This window comes from Culex quinquefasciatus, chromosome 3, assembly GCF_015732765.1.
Source record: "Culex quinquefasciatus strain JHB chromosome 3, VPISU_Cqui_1.0_pri_paternal, whole genome shotgun sequence".
NCBI classification, from domain to species: Eukaryota; Metazoa; Arthropoda; class Insecta; order Diptera; family Culicidae; genus Culex; species Culex quinquefasciatus.
The window spans coordinates 21,289,885-21,307,914 of record NC_051863.1 but is presented as its reverse complement, the minus strand read 5'-3'; the positions used below and the strand labels follow the sequence as shown (position 1 = coordinate 21,307,914).

Below are 18,030 nucleotides of genomic sequence, written 5' to 3'. Positions count from 1 at the left end.
AAAAAACACCGATTGAGTGAAATTTTATGTCAAATTTTCATGTATTTTGTAAAAAAATCGTTTAAATCAAAAAAATGTTGAAAAGTGTCACTTTTCGAAACAAGTGCTGAAAAGTTCAACTTTTCAGCACCCATTTCAGTGCTGAAAAGTAGAACTTTTCAGGATTTATTTTGAAAAGTGTTGCTATTCGATTCTGTTATTTTTGGTACAGAAAAGTAGGCTATTTCGTCGTTCAAGAATGACAGGAAAAGTAAGTAGTTTCACGACGCAATTGCAAAAAATATATTATAATTTTCTCAACGCGGAATCCAGTTTTGACCAAATCAGCGCAAACTGTTTTTTCCGAGGTTTTTTCCGTGTGCTGAGCCATCGAATATTAGTACAAAAACAAATGCACATCCCCTGACTGAAAAGTCCGTCGGACGTCCGTCGTTTGTCGTCCGTGCAATCGTACGACGTCGCACGACAATGTCGCACGACTTTCGCACGAATGTCATACGTTTTTGCACCAAAATGTCGTATTTGTCGTACGATCGATCATCGAAATTGTTCGACATTTTCGTACGACATTCGACCGACGTCGCACGGTTTTGTTATTTAGGTTGTCGTGCCTTTGTCGTGTGCTGTTTTTTCGGCTTTTAGGTTATGTTATAATAAAATGAACATTTTTTCAAATTTTAAGGCTTTATTCAAAGATAAATGTCGCTTTATCACCTACAATACACACAAAACAACAAAAAACATTGAGTTTCTAATATTATCTGGCAACGTAAAAATGCGTTTTCAAGTCTGATTTCCTTTCTTTCTGTTTGTCCGGCGGTGATGAATGTCAGCTGATCTCTGGGAGGAAGGGGACTGCACCGCATGCTTTCGGGATGTTCGATGACGCCAGGCCATCCTCTGGGGAGCTGCACCTCGTGCATTCGATGGTGGAGTTGAGCGCCAGGCCTGCCGGTTCTACGGTGGTCGTTCCAGCAGGTTCTGCACCGGCGTATTTGAAAGCCATGACCTCCGAGGAACAGCACCACTTGCGTTCGATGGCGGAAATGAGCGCCAGGCTTTCCGAGTCTACGGTGGTCATTCCAGCAGGTTCTGCACCGGCGTATTTGAAAGCCATGACCTCCGAGGAACAGCACCTCGTGCATTCGATGGTGGAGTTGAGCGCCAGGCCTGCCGGTTCTACGGTGGTCGTTCCAGCAGGTTCTGCACCGGCGTATTTGAAAGCCATGACCTCCGAGGAACAGCACCACTTGCGTTCGATGGCGGAAATGAGCGCCAGGCTTGCCGAGTCTACGGTGGTCATTCCAGCAGGTTCTGCACCGACGTATTTGAAAGCCATGACCTCCGAGGAACAGCACCTCGTGCATTCGATGGTGGAGTTGAGCGCCAGGCCTGCCGGTTCTACGGTGGTCGTTCCAGCAGGTTCTGCACCGGCGTATTTGAAAGCCATGACCTCCGAGGAACAGCACCACTTGCGTTCGATGGCGGAAATGAGCGCCAGGCTTGCCGAGTCTACGGTGGTCATTCCAGCAGGTTCTGCACCGGCGTATTTGAAAGCCATGACCTCCGAGGAGCAGCACCTCGTGCATTCGATGGTGGAGTTGAGCGCCAGGCCTGCCGGTTCTACGGTGGTCGTTCCGACCTTCAGCGCGCGTCAGTTTGGCGTAATTTAACACCAAATAATCATGTACCTAAGTCAATAGAGAAATGAAAAGGAATTGAAATAAACATGTTCTTTTTTCAAGTATTCAAACTTACGCTGATTGGTCCAGCAGGTTCTGCACCGGCGTGAACGCCAGGTTTGTCTCCTGACCTCTGGGGAGCTGCACCACTTGCGTTCGATGGCGGTGATGAGCGCCAGGCTTGCCGAGTCTACGGTGGTCATTCCAGCAGGTTCTGCACCGGCGTATTTGAACGCCATGACCTCCGAAGAACAGCACCTCGTGCATTCGATGGTGGAGTTGAGCGCTAGCCAGGCCTGCCTGTTTGTTGAACGCTCGTTTGGAGGCGGAATTGAAACGCCGCCCTTTGCAGGTTCTGAAAGCGAGGTCGAGCTTATAAACTTGACGTTCCTACGTGGAAAAAGAGAGAAAAAACCACTACAATGAATTATCTATGTAATTAAGTAACTTACGCATGACTGATTTCTTAGAATCATTGTCTGTAACAACTCGTGGCTTTTAAAATAAAGTCAATTTTTAAAATTATTAACAATCAATCCTACACTTGTTCGTCATCACTCTTTTGAGCGCGTTGGATGGTTTTTTTTTATAAGGTCCTAAACATATGTAAACATTCAGTTATCTAAATAAGGTGGAAAAGGATACATTTGCTAGCAGGACTTAAAACCATCAAACCCTACACCCTCCCCCCTACCCGTCAATATCCCCATCCCTCCGGTTCCACAATATCAATTTAAAAACATAAAGCGAAAACTTACCTGGGATTTCCAAAAACAGGTCTTCTTTTGAGCACCAGCCACACATTTTTCATGTACGTAGCAACCAGCAATTTGTTATATAAACAACACAAACTAAAACAAAATTTGTTTTGATTTAATCATAACTATATTGATATCGATATCAACTTTATACAGATTTGCTGTAGGAGTATAAGTGCCGGATTATAATCTATACTTGAAAGCTGTTGATTTCCCGATGCAGTTTCATCTGTTTACAATAAAATTATTCGATATCAAGCCACTTTTCCAACACCAATCGCACAACAAAACACTTTCCGAAAGCAAAAGATAAACGATACGACACGCGAGCGCGAAAATAAACCAGAAAAACATAAAAAAAACGGAGAAAACATTTTATTCCAGCTGCACCACAATTTAGAAAATTTTCTCTATCACGTCAGAACAAGATCGACACTCTGGTTACAACTGTCAAAGGGAGCGTTCTTTTATTACGTAACGCAATAGGGGGGGGAGGGGGGGTCGGATGCCGTGTTACGCTCCATACAAAATTTTTAAAATTTGTATGGAAATTTTGTTACGAGGGGGGGGGAGGGGGTCTAAAAGTCCGATTTTTCGCGTTACGTAATAAAAGAACGCTCCCAAAGGAGCATCGACTAAAAATGTCGATCGCTCAAAAAATCGATGGAAAAAACGATGTCGGACATGTCGAGTGTTTGTCGCACGTTTGTCGTCCTTTCGACCAATCGATATCGAAACGGTAAAATCAAAGGGAGCGTTCTTTTATTACGTAACGCAGTAGGGGGGGAGGGGGGGTCGGAGGCCGTGTTACGCTCCATACAAAAATTTTAAAATTTGTATGGAAATTTTGTTACGAGGGGGGGGGGAGGGGGTCTAAAAGTTCGATTTTTCGCGTTACGTAATAAAAGAACGCTCCCAAAACCGCGCGACTGCTCGCACGACGTGCGACATTTTTCAAACAGGGTCTTGATGCACATCGACCTGAACGGAACGCGCTGAAACTGAAAACATGACAGTTCTAAACTTGTGTCTCTCTCCTCCCCTTGCTGTTGTCATAATTTGACGTTTTGTTCAAAAGATCCTGCGAAAAGTGGTCCAGCGAAAATGGCAGCACTCATCAAGGGATTGAAACTTGCCTCCCAAATTCAGAGCAAAAACCCGGCCTTGTTCGCGCTGGCCGTACGCAACGCCCGTAAGTACCTGCTCCAACCGGTCGGGTAGACCCAGACGAAGCACCCTTCACCCGCCTGGAACTAGTTTAATTTTGCGTAGTTTTGGTTTTTACGTAACATCACCCGTCGTCAGAGCACGGAGTTGTGTTTACATCTGGTCCCGAAGACACTCGTCACGAATCTCTTCCCCTTTTTGCAGACGGATGGAACAAAGACTTTAAGCCTGCCAAGTTCCCCGAGACGGACAAGGAACGCGAGGCGGCTGCCCGCAAGTATGGTCTACATCCGGCCGAGTACCAGCCCTATCCGAACGATGGCCTCGGCTACGGTGACTATCCGAAGCTGGCCGATACGCCGGTTGAGGCACGCGATCCCTACTATCCGTACGACTTTCCCGAGCTGAAGCGGAACCTGCACGAACCGGTGAGTGATTTGGGGGAGAGTGATGTGGGTGGGGTGTTTTACCGTGAAAATCAACTAAATGTTGAATTTTGCTTCCAAATAAAAAGGCGTAAAGAAATTGCTATTTGAACAGCAAAACAAAGTAGAGGGAACGATTTCTTGGGGCTTTATTACCCTCACTAGCTTGCTTTCGCTGCCGCTGCTACCCAATTGAAATTTGTCTTGACCGGTTTCTTACGTAGTGCGTATACCGCTTAAAAGCAAAAACCTGCAAGAAGAACTAAATGTTTAGATTAAAAGTCTGGAATTAAATTTTAAAATTTTCATATCCGTTTATACTTAAATTTTATTTTTAGAATTAAAAAAAATATTATTTTTTTTAACCTTTTTCACCTTACTGAGGAAAGGCTATAAAAATACTCGAAAAATGAACTTCCTAATTCGACCTCGTAGACCTTCCTTCACGTAATACCTATCGACTCAGAATCAAATTTTGAACAAATGTCTGTGCGTGTTTGGATGTGAGTCCGTGCACCAAAAAAAAAAAATGCACTCGATTATCTCCGGACTGGCTGAACCGATTTGGACCGTTTTGGTCTCATTCGATCCGTCTTGGTATCCCACAAGACCCAAGCTAATATTATGAAGTTTTGTTAAGTATTTTAAAAGTTATGCTCAAAAAACGATTTTAACAAAAGTGCGGAGTATTATTTTTGTGTTTGAGTGGTTTTTGTAAAAAAAAACCCGTCATGTTATACATTTTTAGAAAGGTACTTGAAATACCTTTCTAACGATTCCAAAACATTAAAGATCTGACAACCCCGTCGTGATCGGGGACTTTCTTTTATAATAAAAACACAGATATTTTGCAATTAACAAACAACATTCCACACAAATTAACCACAAAACTGTTTTGACAATTTTCATTCTCTCTTTCGTCGGCCGCGCGCATCTCGTTGATTTTCTCGCTCGTTGTTCTCACGCGCAGCTCGCTAGCGCGCTCTCGCACTCAATCCGCAATCTGTCTGCTAGGTAAAAAGGCAATATTCATGAAGGTGCGCACTTTGTGTTGCGCTCTTCATGTTACTTATGAATTATATCAATCTTATAATAAATACTCATTTGATAATTTATTACATATTCAATCCTGCAACCCATAATCCCTACAAACCCCTTAAAAATGTATTAGCACTTGCAGGGTTGTTACGGACGGCGCGGATCGCGCGGATGGCGCGAATGGCGCGTATCGCGCGGATCTGGCGCGGATTTGCTGGCTAATTTTGCTCAGACGCGGATTTCGCGCGGATAGCAAATTTTGATAAACAAAATAATTGAGAACGATAGAATTTCTTTCAAATTACAAAGAAAAATATTATTAGGAATTAATTAAATTCAATCTTTTTCGTTGAGTGCGAAAACATCAATTTCTAAGAAGTTGTTAATGAAGAAAATTTTCTTCTAAAAATTATTGATTGTTTTTTTTTTTCATACGAAACTTTGAAATAATCTTCAAGGAGCGATGTTTTTTAATTTGTTATATTAATTTAACATAACATTACAACTCATTATTTTTAAAAAATCTGCTTAATAATTCAAATAAATACCAATTTATTAAAAAATTATCCAATTATTTAAACATTAAATTATGAAATTATGAAATTATGAAACTTTGAAATTATGAAATTATGAAAATATTATAAAATAAAAAAAATAAATTATAAAATTATTAAATTATTAAATCATTAAATTATTAAATTATTAAATTATTAAATTATTAAATTATAAAATTTTAAAATTATAAAATTATAAAATTATAAAATTATAAAATTATTAAATTATTAAATTATCAAATTATTAAATTATTAAATTATTAAATTATTAAATTATTAAATTTTTAAATTATTAAATTCTTAAATTATTAAATTATTAAATTATTAAACTATTAAATTATTAAATTATTAAATTATTAAATTATTAAATTATTAAATTATTAAATTATTACATTATTAAATTATTAAATTAATAAATTATTAAATTATTAAATTATTCAATTATTTGTAATTTGTTGCTATATTGGATACGAAAACTTGTACTTTTCGTCAAGTCAAGGAAGGAACTGTAGGATTTTACAATAGGGCCGTTTTCTTAGTTCGGATCATTTTCGGAGTCATATTTTTGTTTTGAAAAATTTAGAGAAGAAAATAATAGAAATTTCGTGTTTCGATTTTCCAGAGTAAAGTTTTGGCGAGAATTATCAAGTACTAAATCCCTAGATTTGATAATTTGGTGATTTATTTTATGGTTTTAATTTTTTTAAATTTTCCAATTTAATTTTTTTTTCCTGAATTTGTTTTTAAAACAACGATATTAAAAGTGTTGCAAAAAATGCTAATATTGTTTCAGAAATGGTAAATATGGTTCCATTTGGTACAGGCGGGATATGAATCTACAACTGATCAACGGTACTGATCCAAATGCCTTGTGTATTATTCTTTTTTCGTTTAAAATTTCATTCATTATGTTACTCTCTTCTTTGTTTGTCGCGATTTTTTTATTATGGCGCGGATCTGGCGCGGATTTTTTCTCGACTTTTCCGTAACAACCCTGATAGTGTTATTTATACAATTTTTAGAGGTAGGATCGGAGGCCAAAACATTGAAGATCTGTCAACCCTATCAAAAGTTATAATCACTTAAGTGTTGTTTATACACTCTCTTGAAGCTGGATCTCAGGTATTTCGATGAAAATGATGTCCGATTCCATCATATCGACAAGTCAGTAGTTAGATAATTGAATGACCTTTCAAATGAGCTTTTAAAACATCGAAGATCTGATAACCCTATCAAAAGTTATGATCACTTAAGTGTTGTTTACACACTCTCTTGAAGCTGGATCTCAGATATGAGCAGTTCTCTAGGATTTCGGTCATTCGATTTTTTTTTGTATTTTTTAATCCGACTGAAACTTTTTTGGTGCCTTCGGTATGCCCAAAGAAGCCATTTTGCATCATTAGTTTGTCCATATAATTTTCCATACAAATTTGGCAGCTGTCCATACAAAAATGATGTATGAAAATTCAAAAATCTGTATCTTTTGAAGGAATTTTTGATCGATTTGGTGTCTTCGGCAAAGTTGTAGGTATAGATATAGACTACACTGGAAAAATAATACACGGTAAAAATTTGGTGATTTTTTATTTAACTTTTGTCACTAAAACTTGATTTAAAAAACACTATTTTTAATTTTTTTATTTTTGATATGTTTTAGAAGACATAAAATGCCAACTTTACAGAAATTTCAGGTTGTGCAAAAATCATTGACCGAGTTATGAATTTTTAATCAATACTGATTTTTCAAAAATCAAAATTTTGTCGTAAAATTTTTCAACTTCATTTTCGATGTAAAATTAAATTTGCAATCAAAAGTACTTTAGTGAAATTTTGATAAAGTGCACCGTTTTCAAGTTATAGCCATATTTAAGTGACTTTTTGAAAATAGTAGCAGTTTTCATTTTTAAATTAGTGCACGTATTTGCCCAGTTTTGAAAATATTTTTGAAAAGCTGAGAAAATTCTCTATATTTTGCTTATTCGACTTTGTTGATACGACCTTTAGTTGCTGAGATATTGCAATGCAAAGGTTTAAAAACAGGAAAATTGATGTTTTCTAATTTTCACCCAAACAACCCACCATTTTCTATCGTCAATATCTTAGCAACTAATGGTCCGATTTTCAATGTTAATATATGAAACATTTGTGAAATTTTCCGATCTTTTCGAAAAAAATATTTTCGGAATTTTCAAATCAAGACTAACATTTCAAAAAGGCCAAACATTCAATATTACGCCCTTTTAAAATGTTAGTCTTGTTTTGAAAATTTTAAAAATATTTTTTTCAAAAAGATCGGAAAATTTCACAAATGTTTCATATATTAACATTGAAAATCGGACCATTAGTTGCTAAGATATTGACGATAGAAAATGGTGGGTTGTTTGGGTGAAACTTAGAAAACATCAATTTTCCTGTTTTTAAACCTTTGCATTGCAATATCTCAGCAACTAAAGGTCGTATCAACAAAGTCCGAATAAGCAAAATATAGAGAATTTTCTCAGCTTTTCAAAAATATTTTTTTCAAAACTGGGCAAACATGTGCACTAATTTAAAAATGAAAAACTGCGACTATTTTCAAAAAAGTCACTTAAATATGGCTATAACTTGAAAACGGTGCACTTTATCAAAATTTCACTAAAGTACTTTTTGATTGCAAATTTGATTTTACATCGAAAAATGAAGTTAAAAATTTTTGCGACCAAAATTTCGATTTTTGAAAAATCAGTATTGATTAAAAATTCATAACTCGGTCAATGATTTTTGCACAACCTGAAATTTCTGAAAAGTTGGCATTTTATGTCCTCTAAAACATATCAAAAATAAAAAAATTAAAAATAGTGTTTTTTTGTAAATCAAGTTTTAGTGATAAAAAGTTAAATAAAAAAATCACCAAATTTTTTTTACCGTGTATTATTTTTTTCCAGTGTAGTCTATATCCATACCTACAACTTTGCCGAAGACACCAAATCGATCAAAAAATTCCTTCAAAAGATACAGATTTTTGAATTTTCATACATCATTTTTGTATGGACAGCTGCCAAATTTGTATGGAAAATTATATGGACAAACTAATGATGCAAAATGGCTTCTTTGGGCATACCGAAGGCACCAAAAAAGTTTCAGTCGGATTAAAAAATACAAAAATTAAAATTGAAGAAAAAAGACCGATTTCGTAGAGAATTGCTCATATGTCGATGGAAACGATGTCTGGATTAATCATGCGACCTATCGTTGGATGCGTAATCTAAATGCCTCTCCAACGAGTCCAAAACATTAAATATCTGACAACCCTATCGAGTAATAAGTATATGAAGTTTTATTTAAAGAACATTTGTAGTAGACTTTTTTAGTTTACAAAAAAAACTGTACTATTGTGAGGAAGGCATCAACCACCTTACGATGGATTATGTAACGTTTAGGTTTTTGATTTTCCTATTTTTTAAAATAGTAGAATTATTAAATATTTAAATTTTGAATGTTCTGGGCTATCTAAATTTTGAACTTTTGATTTTTAAATTTTTATTAATTTCTGATTTAGAGATTTTTTTCTGAATGTACATTTTTGAGTCTTTGAATGATTAAATTTTAGATTCAAAACAATTTTAATTTTATTTCATTTTTTAATTTAAGGGTACACAGTAACCAAGAAAGTTGTTGTCTTTTTACTCTAAAATTGTTGAACTTACGGACCCAATCCTGAAAAATTTTGATAATAAAAATTTACAAATTTTGTTGTAAATCTTTATGGAAACTATATAACTGAGGCATTGATAAAAAAATTATATCGATAGTTCCCGTAGTTTCGAAGTAACTAACATGTCTGTAACAAAAAACTGGATACAAAAGCTCTAGATGATGTGTACCGTTAAGAATTGTCAGATTTTTAAATTTTGTATTCTTTAAATTTTTAAATTCTAAATTTTTGGAATCTTCTAAGCTAATTGAAAAAAAAATTGAATTTTGAGTTCCTTTCGAGCCTAAAAAAATCAGCCTCAAAATGTTGTCTTGTTTTGCTTTAGACTGAAAAAAATGATAGAAATGTTTTTCAATCGTGTTTTTTTACCGTTGTAGATCAAAATTGACATAGGGCTTTAAAACATTATTTTTATGAATAACGATATGATCAGATCAGTGTCAAATAGTCTTGTTTTGGATCAAACCTGACTTTAAAACTGCACTAAGTGAGATGATATGAAAACATAAAATAGCGAGCAATAAATAAAAAGAAATGAAATAACAAGCCATAGTCTCAACATTTGAATGCAATAAGTGTTTTAAAATGCATTTTACACTAGTTAAGTTGTTTTGCAATTAGTGTTAAAAAAGTAAGATTTGACGAAAACGAAAAAAAAACATTTTGCGATACTAAACATCGAACATTTTCAAAAATTTAAAAGATGCTAAACATGATTTTAAACGCAGGGGAATACATTTTAAATCAATTGCATCTTATTTCACTTCAATCTCAAAGAAATTTTTATGTTTCTCAAAAAAAAATCCCCCTGATTTTTCGGGTCAACTTTGAAGTTTGACAAAAACTTCAACTAAAATTTGTACCAGCCTATCCGATGTTTCGATTACCCGAGGTGAAAATTTGCCAATAATCGAGTCTGGCAACGTTGGGGAAATTCTCGTATGTTTGGCAGGTTAATCACTCGCTCCTAACTCCTACCAATTTGCAGATTTTCACTATTAAAACAACTTATTTTGTAAAACTGTTGATAGGAACTTGCTTGCTCACTTCATATTAAGCTATTTATCTATTCTGATGTGACAACATTAGAGGTACGATGGAATTAGTAGACGCTGTGCCCCTATGTTTAAAGCTTGGCAACACTGCCAAGTTTTGCTTAGCGTAAAGGCAAATGCTCGTTTGGATACGTCAAACATGGATACGTCAAATTCACTTCGTCCAGTCTTCTTATTTAGAGTCCCTAGACAACAGGGTCCTAAAGCCCTATCCAGCTTTTTAAGCAAAAATGGCGTTCGAATGGCGAACGCTCGAAATGTCAAAATCACGCAGCGGTACCAACATTACGAAAAAAGTGTGCCATGGCATGACAGCCGCATTTTTTTTCTAATGTTGGTGCTACTGCGCGATTTTGACATTTTGGTCGTTCAACATCCGAACGCCATCTTCGCTTAAAAACCTGGATATCAATTTTTTATGTAGGACGATGATTTTGCATTGCATCAAATAGCTTAATTTTATTGTTATCTCACTTCCAGCTGCACGCCGAGAGCGACCTGTGGGGCGAGAACATGTACGGTTCGGCCGAGCGGACGCGCTACCCCATGCGAACGTACTGGCTGGCCTTCCTCGGCGTGATGGCCGGCTGCCTGGGGCTGTACTACTGGCTCGAGGACTACAAGATGTTCCGGCCGGTGCTCGCTAAGCAGTACGCCCGCGACGGCAAGCACTACACCTTTGACTCGAAGTAAATCGAAAGAAGCGAAAAACTCAAAATTTGGTATGGTTCGGTAAAATTGTTTCCCACGTTATCACACACCGGTAACCGATTCGCAGTGATGAATTGTGTAAATAAATTGGTGGAAAATAGTAAAAAGGGAGTTGTTAGTCGCTATATCACAATCTAAAAAAGGAAATTTCTGGAGTACACTCAACACCCGGTGGTTGGTCACTTTTTCGTTTGACACTTTTTTAGTTTGTACCCCGTTGGTTGGTCAAAGTCAAACTAAAAAGTGACGAACTGTCACTTTTTACACGGCGCTCACACACACTATCAAAACAAACGTTTGGTAGTGTGTGTGAACTCCGTATAAAAAGGGTGTCAAACTAAAAAATGACCCCGTTCGTTTGACAACAGTTGGTGTCAAACCATCGGGGTTTGAGTGTATTTTCCAGTTCCAAATGTCCAGTTTTTGCTTTTTGGGTGTTTTTGAACTGCCTTGAGTCAGGGGTATCAAAAACACCCAGAAAGCAAAAACTAAAAATTTGGTTTATTGGACCTCTTTAAAAAAAGAACTTCAGATTTATATAAAGAGTTCTAGAAAGTTGAAAATCTTTTGAAAACACCCTATTGTTTGAATGTTGTTTATCCTGCGCCACCAAACGCACCCCCCCAAATTCAGGTCAGTTCACACCGTTTAGTACACGCAGGGAACACCGCGGAAAGTGCGACTGTCACGCAGGGGGAACACCGCGAGAAACAATCAATCAAAAGCAAAGCCAACGACGACGACGAAGAAGAGGAAGGGCAAAAGAATTCCGATCTGCTTCCCGTTCGAACTGTCACTGCGCGTCCGTTTTTGGCCACAATTAGCCGCAAATCCGGCGAGTCCGCGTTCCGGTGACGATCGTCGAGCATCCCCCGGCGGTGGGAAGTGAAAGGAACGAGCCAGGTGGCGATTTGGGCCGGAAAAGCGCAATTATCTGAGGCGCATTTTGCGGGGGCTGTTTTGGCGGCCGCGGAGGAGGATTGTTGTTTTGGTGGCCGCGGAATTCTTGTGTCCCGGCGCGCGGGTTGAGTGTGGTCCGCACGCGGTTCCCGCTGTTTTGAATGACCAGTTGCATCGGCGGACGGTACGGTGAGTGTCGGATGCTGGGATGCTGGGGGTTTGTGGGAGGTGTTTTTGATGGTGGGATTTGCCTTTTTTAGATGACTCCCTGAGTGGAATGCATTGCGACTTTTTACCTCCGTATCAGCAGCAGCAGCACCACCACCACCACCACCAGCAGAATCAGCACCAGCAGCCCCAGTTGCATCCGGGCGGAGGCGGAGGAGGAATGCCGAAAAAGTCGGAACCAGGGGAGATAAGTGGCCCGCGTAGCAAGAAGATGAATAAGCTGCAGCAGCAACAGCAACAACAGCAGCAGCAGCCGCAGGGGATGGGTCCCGGCGGGGATGCCGATTTGATGAGTAGTTTTGGCCTCAAGGAGGATGGTTCGCCGCTGATGAAGGGTGGAGGTCCGCCGGGAAATGGTCCCGGGATAAAGCACGAACAGGACGCTTGCAGTATGAACAGCAACGTTCCGATCAGCGGACCGGGGATCGATACGATGTCGAAGGGAGGAATGCCGGATGGACATCCGGGAGACATGGGAGGTGGTGGTGTCAAGATGGGGCAGGGCCTGCCGGGCATGATGTCGAGTAAACCGTCGAACAAGCTGGAGTACACGCAGCAGCAGAGTCAGATTTTTGTGTTCAGCACGGCGCTGGCCAATCAGGGTGCGGAAGCGGTCATGAGTGGCCGGTACGCGTCCATCATCGCATATCACTGCGCGCACATGCAGAAGCAGAGCCGGCTGGGTTGTGGACCGATGGACGATGGTGGAGTTGGAGGAGGAGGAGGCGGTGGCGGCGGTGGTGGACCGATGCCAGCGTGGATGGAACCACACGGTCATGGTTCGCCGGATCCACACCACATGCGAATGGGACCGGGGGGAGGAGGACCACCCGTTGACGGGGTGAAAAAGTCCGCCACCATCCATCACACGCCCAATCCGTGTCTGGAGAACGACAACTCTGTGCCAATGTTCGGGAATGATCATCACGGAATGCGCGGAATGGGACCGGACGGAGGTGGACCAATGGGCAAGAAACCAGCTACGATTCACCACACGCCGAACCCGTGCATGGACCAGGACGGATCGCTGCCAATGTATCCAAACGACGGAGGCCATCCGCCGCCACATCCGCACATGCGAATGGGTGGCCCTGGTGGACCTCCGGACGGCATGTCCAAACCATCGACGATACACCACACGCCCAACTCCTGCATGGACGGAGGCCCTGGCCCCGGAGGTGGCCCCGACTCTGGAGAGCACCCCGGTGGAATTCATCCGCCGATCAAAATGGAAAACCCTTCCCCAGGAGGTCCTGGCCCAGGTCCCGGGAACGGTGGGGGTGGTGGTGGCGGCGGTGGCGGTCACTCCAGCTCAACCATTATCGACCAGATGAACTCGCTCGTGGCGTCTCTTCCGCTCATGAAGGGTGGTAACGTGCTGTCGCAATCTCGAGCCCACCCGCAACCCTCACTTCAGGGCGTCAAAGTACCGGACGAAAATCTGACGCCCCAACAGCGGCAGCACCGCGAACAGCAGCTGGCCACCATCCGGCAGATGCAGAAAATGTTCTTCCCCGAGCAGCGCATGATGGATCCGCACGGGATGGGCATGCGGCCGCAGTTCCGAGGCGGAATGCCCGGCCCAGACTTTGGCGGACCGCCGAATCGACCCCTCAATCCGGCCTTCATGAACACCCCACTCGGTGCCAACGGACCAATGATGCCGGACGGAGGGCCCGGCCCAGGTATGATCAACGAACAGATTCCGCCAATGCAATACAACAAACCCGGCGGCGGCGGCCAAGGCATGATGAACCCCGGAATGTACATGGGTGGCCCCGGCGGAGGTGGCCCGATGGGCCCAATGGGCGGCCCCATGAATCGCATGTACAAACCCGACCCCGATCCGATCTTCCCACCCATGAACGACATGGGAGGCGGCGGCTACAACAACATGGGCAACCACGGCGTCGGTCCGGGCATGTTCAACCCCGGCATGCAGCAGCAGCAGCGAATGGGCCCCGGAAACATGATGCCCAAAATGCCCGACCAACAGGGCGGCGGCATTCCCCACCCGCACTCCCCCCTCGTCGACCCCGACGATCCGCTCAAGTCCGGCCCCGGCGGAATGATGCTTCCAAACGCCGGTCCACCCCAGCAGCAACTCCAACAACCTGGCACCCCCGGATCGAACGGCCCCGGCAGTAACGGGACGCCCAACCCCAACGGCACGAAACCCAAGGAACAGTCCGTATCGCCCGAGCACCACCAACAGCAGCAGCAGCAGCAGCAGCAGGGCGGACCGGGCAGCCAGCAGGGACCATTGACGCCGCTTACGCCCCAGGGTGGACCGCTCACGCCCCAGACGTCGATGGCCAACACTTAAGCGCGGGAAGGTAAGTCAAGTCGCGGTAAAATGGAATCATCATTTTCAAATCTGCCTTATGACAACAACACACACACACACATACAAACACACATACAGACACACACGTAAACAAAAAAGAGAAAAGTTTTAAAAAAAGTAAAACCGGTACGACGAAATTGAAAAGTAATAGAACAAACGCGAATGGATTCGCGTGCAGCGGAGAGAAGAAAAAAAAAAACAGTTAAATAAATGAAGCAAACAAAAAAAATCTATAAATAGTTAAGTGACAATGTGGTTAGGTAAAATCAAACACACAGCAAGCAAAATGTTGAGAGAGCAATTGTGTATGTGTAAGCTTACATGAAAATTTTATTTGAAACGTATAACCTTCTCTTTTCCTTACGCATTTCAAAAAACCGTGAGAAATAAGCTTTCTTTAATCAAAACCCCCCGGTAAACCTCCCAAAGTTGAAGAAGGAAACAAAAAATAATAAGATCGTTTTCCTGTTTTCCACTCAAAACTCATTTTATTTGTGCAGTTTTTTTTTCGGTTTGTTCTTGTCCATACCTTTTTCCCCCTCAAGTGCAGCGTTTTTTCGATTATATGTAATAAGACTAACACACAAGAAAAACAGTAAAAACGGTAACGATTAACAGTTGAATAAAAAGTGTAATAATTTTAAGTTTTCAGTGTGTGTGCTTTTGCCGGTTGTGGATATCACAGTGCTCGAACTCAACCCAATTCAACGAATCGTCGCTGCGGTCAATTTTCGGTAGTAGGCCTGGCCGATGGGCGTCAGTCATTCCGTAGGAGCAGCTTATCCTGCTCACACTCAATGAGAACTGTCACTAGAGCAAGTGGGATGGACTGTTTGTTTTTTAACCAAGATTTACGTCTTTTTGAATAGCTCATGGTTTTATTTAATTAACAACCCTATTTAGTAAAACTGTGAAACAAAATTTGAAAGGCCGTAGGAGCAATGTTGCTCCTGAACTGTTCTGTTAATCTTGCATCTCAACGATCTAATATCTATCTATACATATAAAAAATTTCGATGGTTTTGTTCGAACGAGAATCAGTTCAATACGGAGCGTCGGATCGGAGCGCACTTTGTTGCGTTGGGTTCGTTTAAGTCCAAGGAAGGTTCTAATGCCAAAAAGTGACAATTTTGGCCACTCTGGAGCGGATTCCGGAAAATCAGCAGATTGTTACGTAAAATCAAATTTTAATCACAGAAGGCTGAATAAGCAAACGAGCTAAAACCGTCGACAAACGAAAAAAAATAAGACGTTGTTAATCGGGTAAGGCTTGTTTTTTTTTTTCTTTTTTTTCGGGAGGGTGATCCAGCCGCACATCGTTGATGTCGAAACCTCTAAAATGGGCCCTCGTCCTGTCACGTCCGTTAGAAGTCTTGTCGTACATTACAACTAGAATTAGATCTGCCAATGAATTAGTACACTTCGACCAAATAAACACTGACGCTGTATGGATCTGACTCTAGAATAAATGCACAGTTGTGTGTTTTTCATAAGTCCGAATTATTCATATTATTCATATAAGTCCAAATATTCATTTGCTAACTAACTTGAATTGAAAATCTAAACTTTAATCTAAAATCCTTTAAAAGTAACCTATCCGAAAGCTACTCTTATCTCAAATCCCCGACATTTTAATTAATAGCCAAAAAAATCTAGAACGTTTCTTTTAAAACCAGTCTGGCTTCTTTAAAAAAAAAAACAACAACAAACAAATGAATAACAGTTCATATTTTACAAGTCGTGAATTGAAATAGAGACGACCATTTGATCGTCAGAATTCCAGTAGATCCTCGATTCGCAACAATGGTCGATACAATCATAATCCGACAACCGTTAGTTCAACAGATCAACGAACTTAGTCCGATATCATTTCACTATTGATTGATCGAGACTATACGGAAATTTTGACAAATCATAATGGTTTTTATGCTACTTGAATGAAAATCTCAGAATCGGTGTTCTAATTCACTGTTACTAATTTTGTCCCTAAATAACTAAAGGCAAAGTATTAAAAGTTGATATTTATCGAGAAATTAAAAAGAGAGATGTGAGCCGGTAACATGGAGTGAAACTTTCGCAAGTGTTATGGAAAACTTCACAGCAGCTTGACAGAAAGTTTAACTCCATGTTGCACTTTTAATTTCTCGATAGTTAAAATCCTAAATTCTACAAAAAACTAAATTTTAAAAACCCTCATCCTAATCTGACACCCACATTAAGATAGGGAAAAATCACATATGTAGCGGTTCATTGTACAAATGTGATATTTCCACTATCGGAGAACCTCCTTGTCTCGATGACAGCTTACCGGCCATCGATTAAGCCCTGAGACTGCGCCAAAGTGGGTTCTCGCAGCATGAAGTGGTGTCCATGTGTAAAAAATGGAAGCTTCAGCAATATACTGAACACTTCGATTTTAATTCCACATCGAATCAAATCATACTCTTTGCCAAACAAGTATCAAACCTATGACACTCGTTATGACAAAGCCCAGGGAAGTTAATCGGGTATGCTTGTTTTTAAATATAAAAATCCAACTGTTTATGTTTGAAAAAACCAAAAACCTGCTTTCAAACATTCAACAAAACAAAAAATATTTTTTTGAAAAGAAAAACAGTCGATGATCAGTTCGTGTTTGAATAAATGTAAAAAAAAACGGACACATGGTCGTCCGTCTGCATAGTTTTAAAAATGTAAAAGAATTAAAAAAAACTACAAAATATTTACGGAATAAAAAAATTAAAAAGAGAAATTCAAAAGATTAAATCTCTTGATTTTTTTTAATTGTGTTTTTACTTAAATTTTCAAATGCATTTCAGGAGTTTTTTTAAAGGTTCAGTAAACACAATTTCTGGGTGTTTTGAAAAGTCCCTGGCTCTGCGGTTTTAAAATCACCCAGAAACATGTTTTTTTTTGTTTAAAAGTCTAAAAAACTCCAGATAAAAAAACGTTAAAAAAGAGCAAGAACAAATTTAAAATACATTCTACTGCGTTTAAAATCATTTTTGCAATTCCGTCGTGAAACTACTTACTTTTCCTGTCATTCTTGAACGACGAAATAGCCTACTTTTCTGTACCAAAAATAACAGAATCGAATAGCAACACTTTTCAAAATAAATGCTGAAAAGTTCTACTTTTCAGCACTCAAATGGGTGCTGAAAAGTTGAACTTTTCAGCACTTGTTTCGAAAAGTAACACTTTTCAACATTTTTTTGATTTCTACGATTTATTAACAAAATACATGAAAATTTGACATAAAATTTCAATCAGTGTGAGTTTTTTGAAATTGCAAAAAATGTTGTATGGAACTCGTTGCAAACCTTGATTTTTTCAGCACTCTTCGTATTTATCCAACTCGGTGAACCACGTTGGATAAATGTACGACTCGTGCTGAAAAAAATCCTCTTTTTGCAACTTGTTGCATAAACTACTATTTTAGCATGTTTGGGTTTATTAAAAAATCTTAAGATT

General features: G+C 39.8%; 3 protein-coding genes across 4 annotated transcripts; 2 read left to right on the top strand and 1 right to left on the bottom strand.

The window, feature by feature from the left end:
- Nucleotides 1–665: 665 nt before the first annotated feature.
- LOC119770833 lies at nucleotides 666–2,786 on the bottom strand. 2 transcript variants are annotated; one of them, XM_038266389.1, is made up of 4 exons: nucleotides 2,595–2,786; nucleotides 2,441–2,533; nucleotides 1,759–2,072; nucleotides 666–1,691 (listed from the first exon to the last, which is right to left on the bottom strand). In XM_038266389.1, exons 2-4 carry the CDS (start codon nucleotides 2,491–2,493, stop codon nucleotides 1,684–1,686), a joined length of 375 nt encoding a protein of 124 aa, XP_038122317.1. In that variant the 5' UTR covers nucleotides 2,494–2,533; nucleotides 2,595–2,786; the 3' UTR covers nucleotides 666–1,683. The 2 variants fall into 2 exon arrangements, with proteins under 2 accessions (XP_038122317.1, XP_038122316.1); XM_038266388.1 differs by having other exon boundaries at nucleotides 2,441–2,786.
- Nucleotides 2,787–3,471: 685 nt separating this feature from the next.
- Nucleotides 3,472–11,191, top strand: LOC6033032 (NADH dehydrogenase [ubiquinone] 1 beta subcomplex subunit 8, mitochondrial). Its single transcript, XM_001843486.2, has 3 exons — nucleotides 3,472–3,632; nucleotides 3,812–4,035; nucleotides 10,854–11,191. The coding sequence occupies exons 1-3, from the start codon at nucleotides 3,545–3,547 to the stop codon at nucleotides 11,064–11,066; spliced, it is 525 nt and encodes a 174-aa protein (XP_001843538.1). The 5' UTR covers nucleotides 3,472–3,544; the 3' UTR covers nucleotides 11,067–11,191.
- A 616-nt stretch (nucleotides 11,192–11,807) lies between these two features.
- On the top strand, nucleotides 11,808–14,903 carry LOC6033033 (protein pygopus). The gene is made up of 2 exons (XM_001843487.2): nucleotides 11,808–12,173; nucleotides 12,245–14,903. Exons 1-2 carry the CDS (start codon nucleotides 12,146–12,148, stop codon nucleotides 14,536–14,538), a joined length of 2,322 nt encoding a protein of 773 aa, XP_001843539.2. The 5' UTR covers nucleotides 11,808–12,145; the 3' UTR covers nucleotides 14,539–14,903.
- The last annotated feature ends 3,127 nt before the right edge of the window (nucleotides 14,904–18,030 follow it).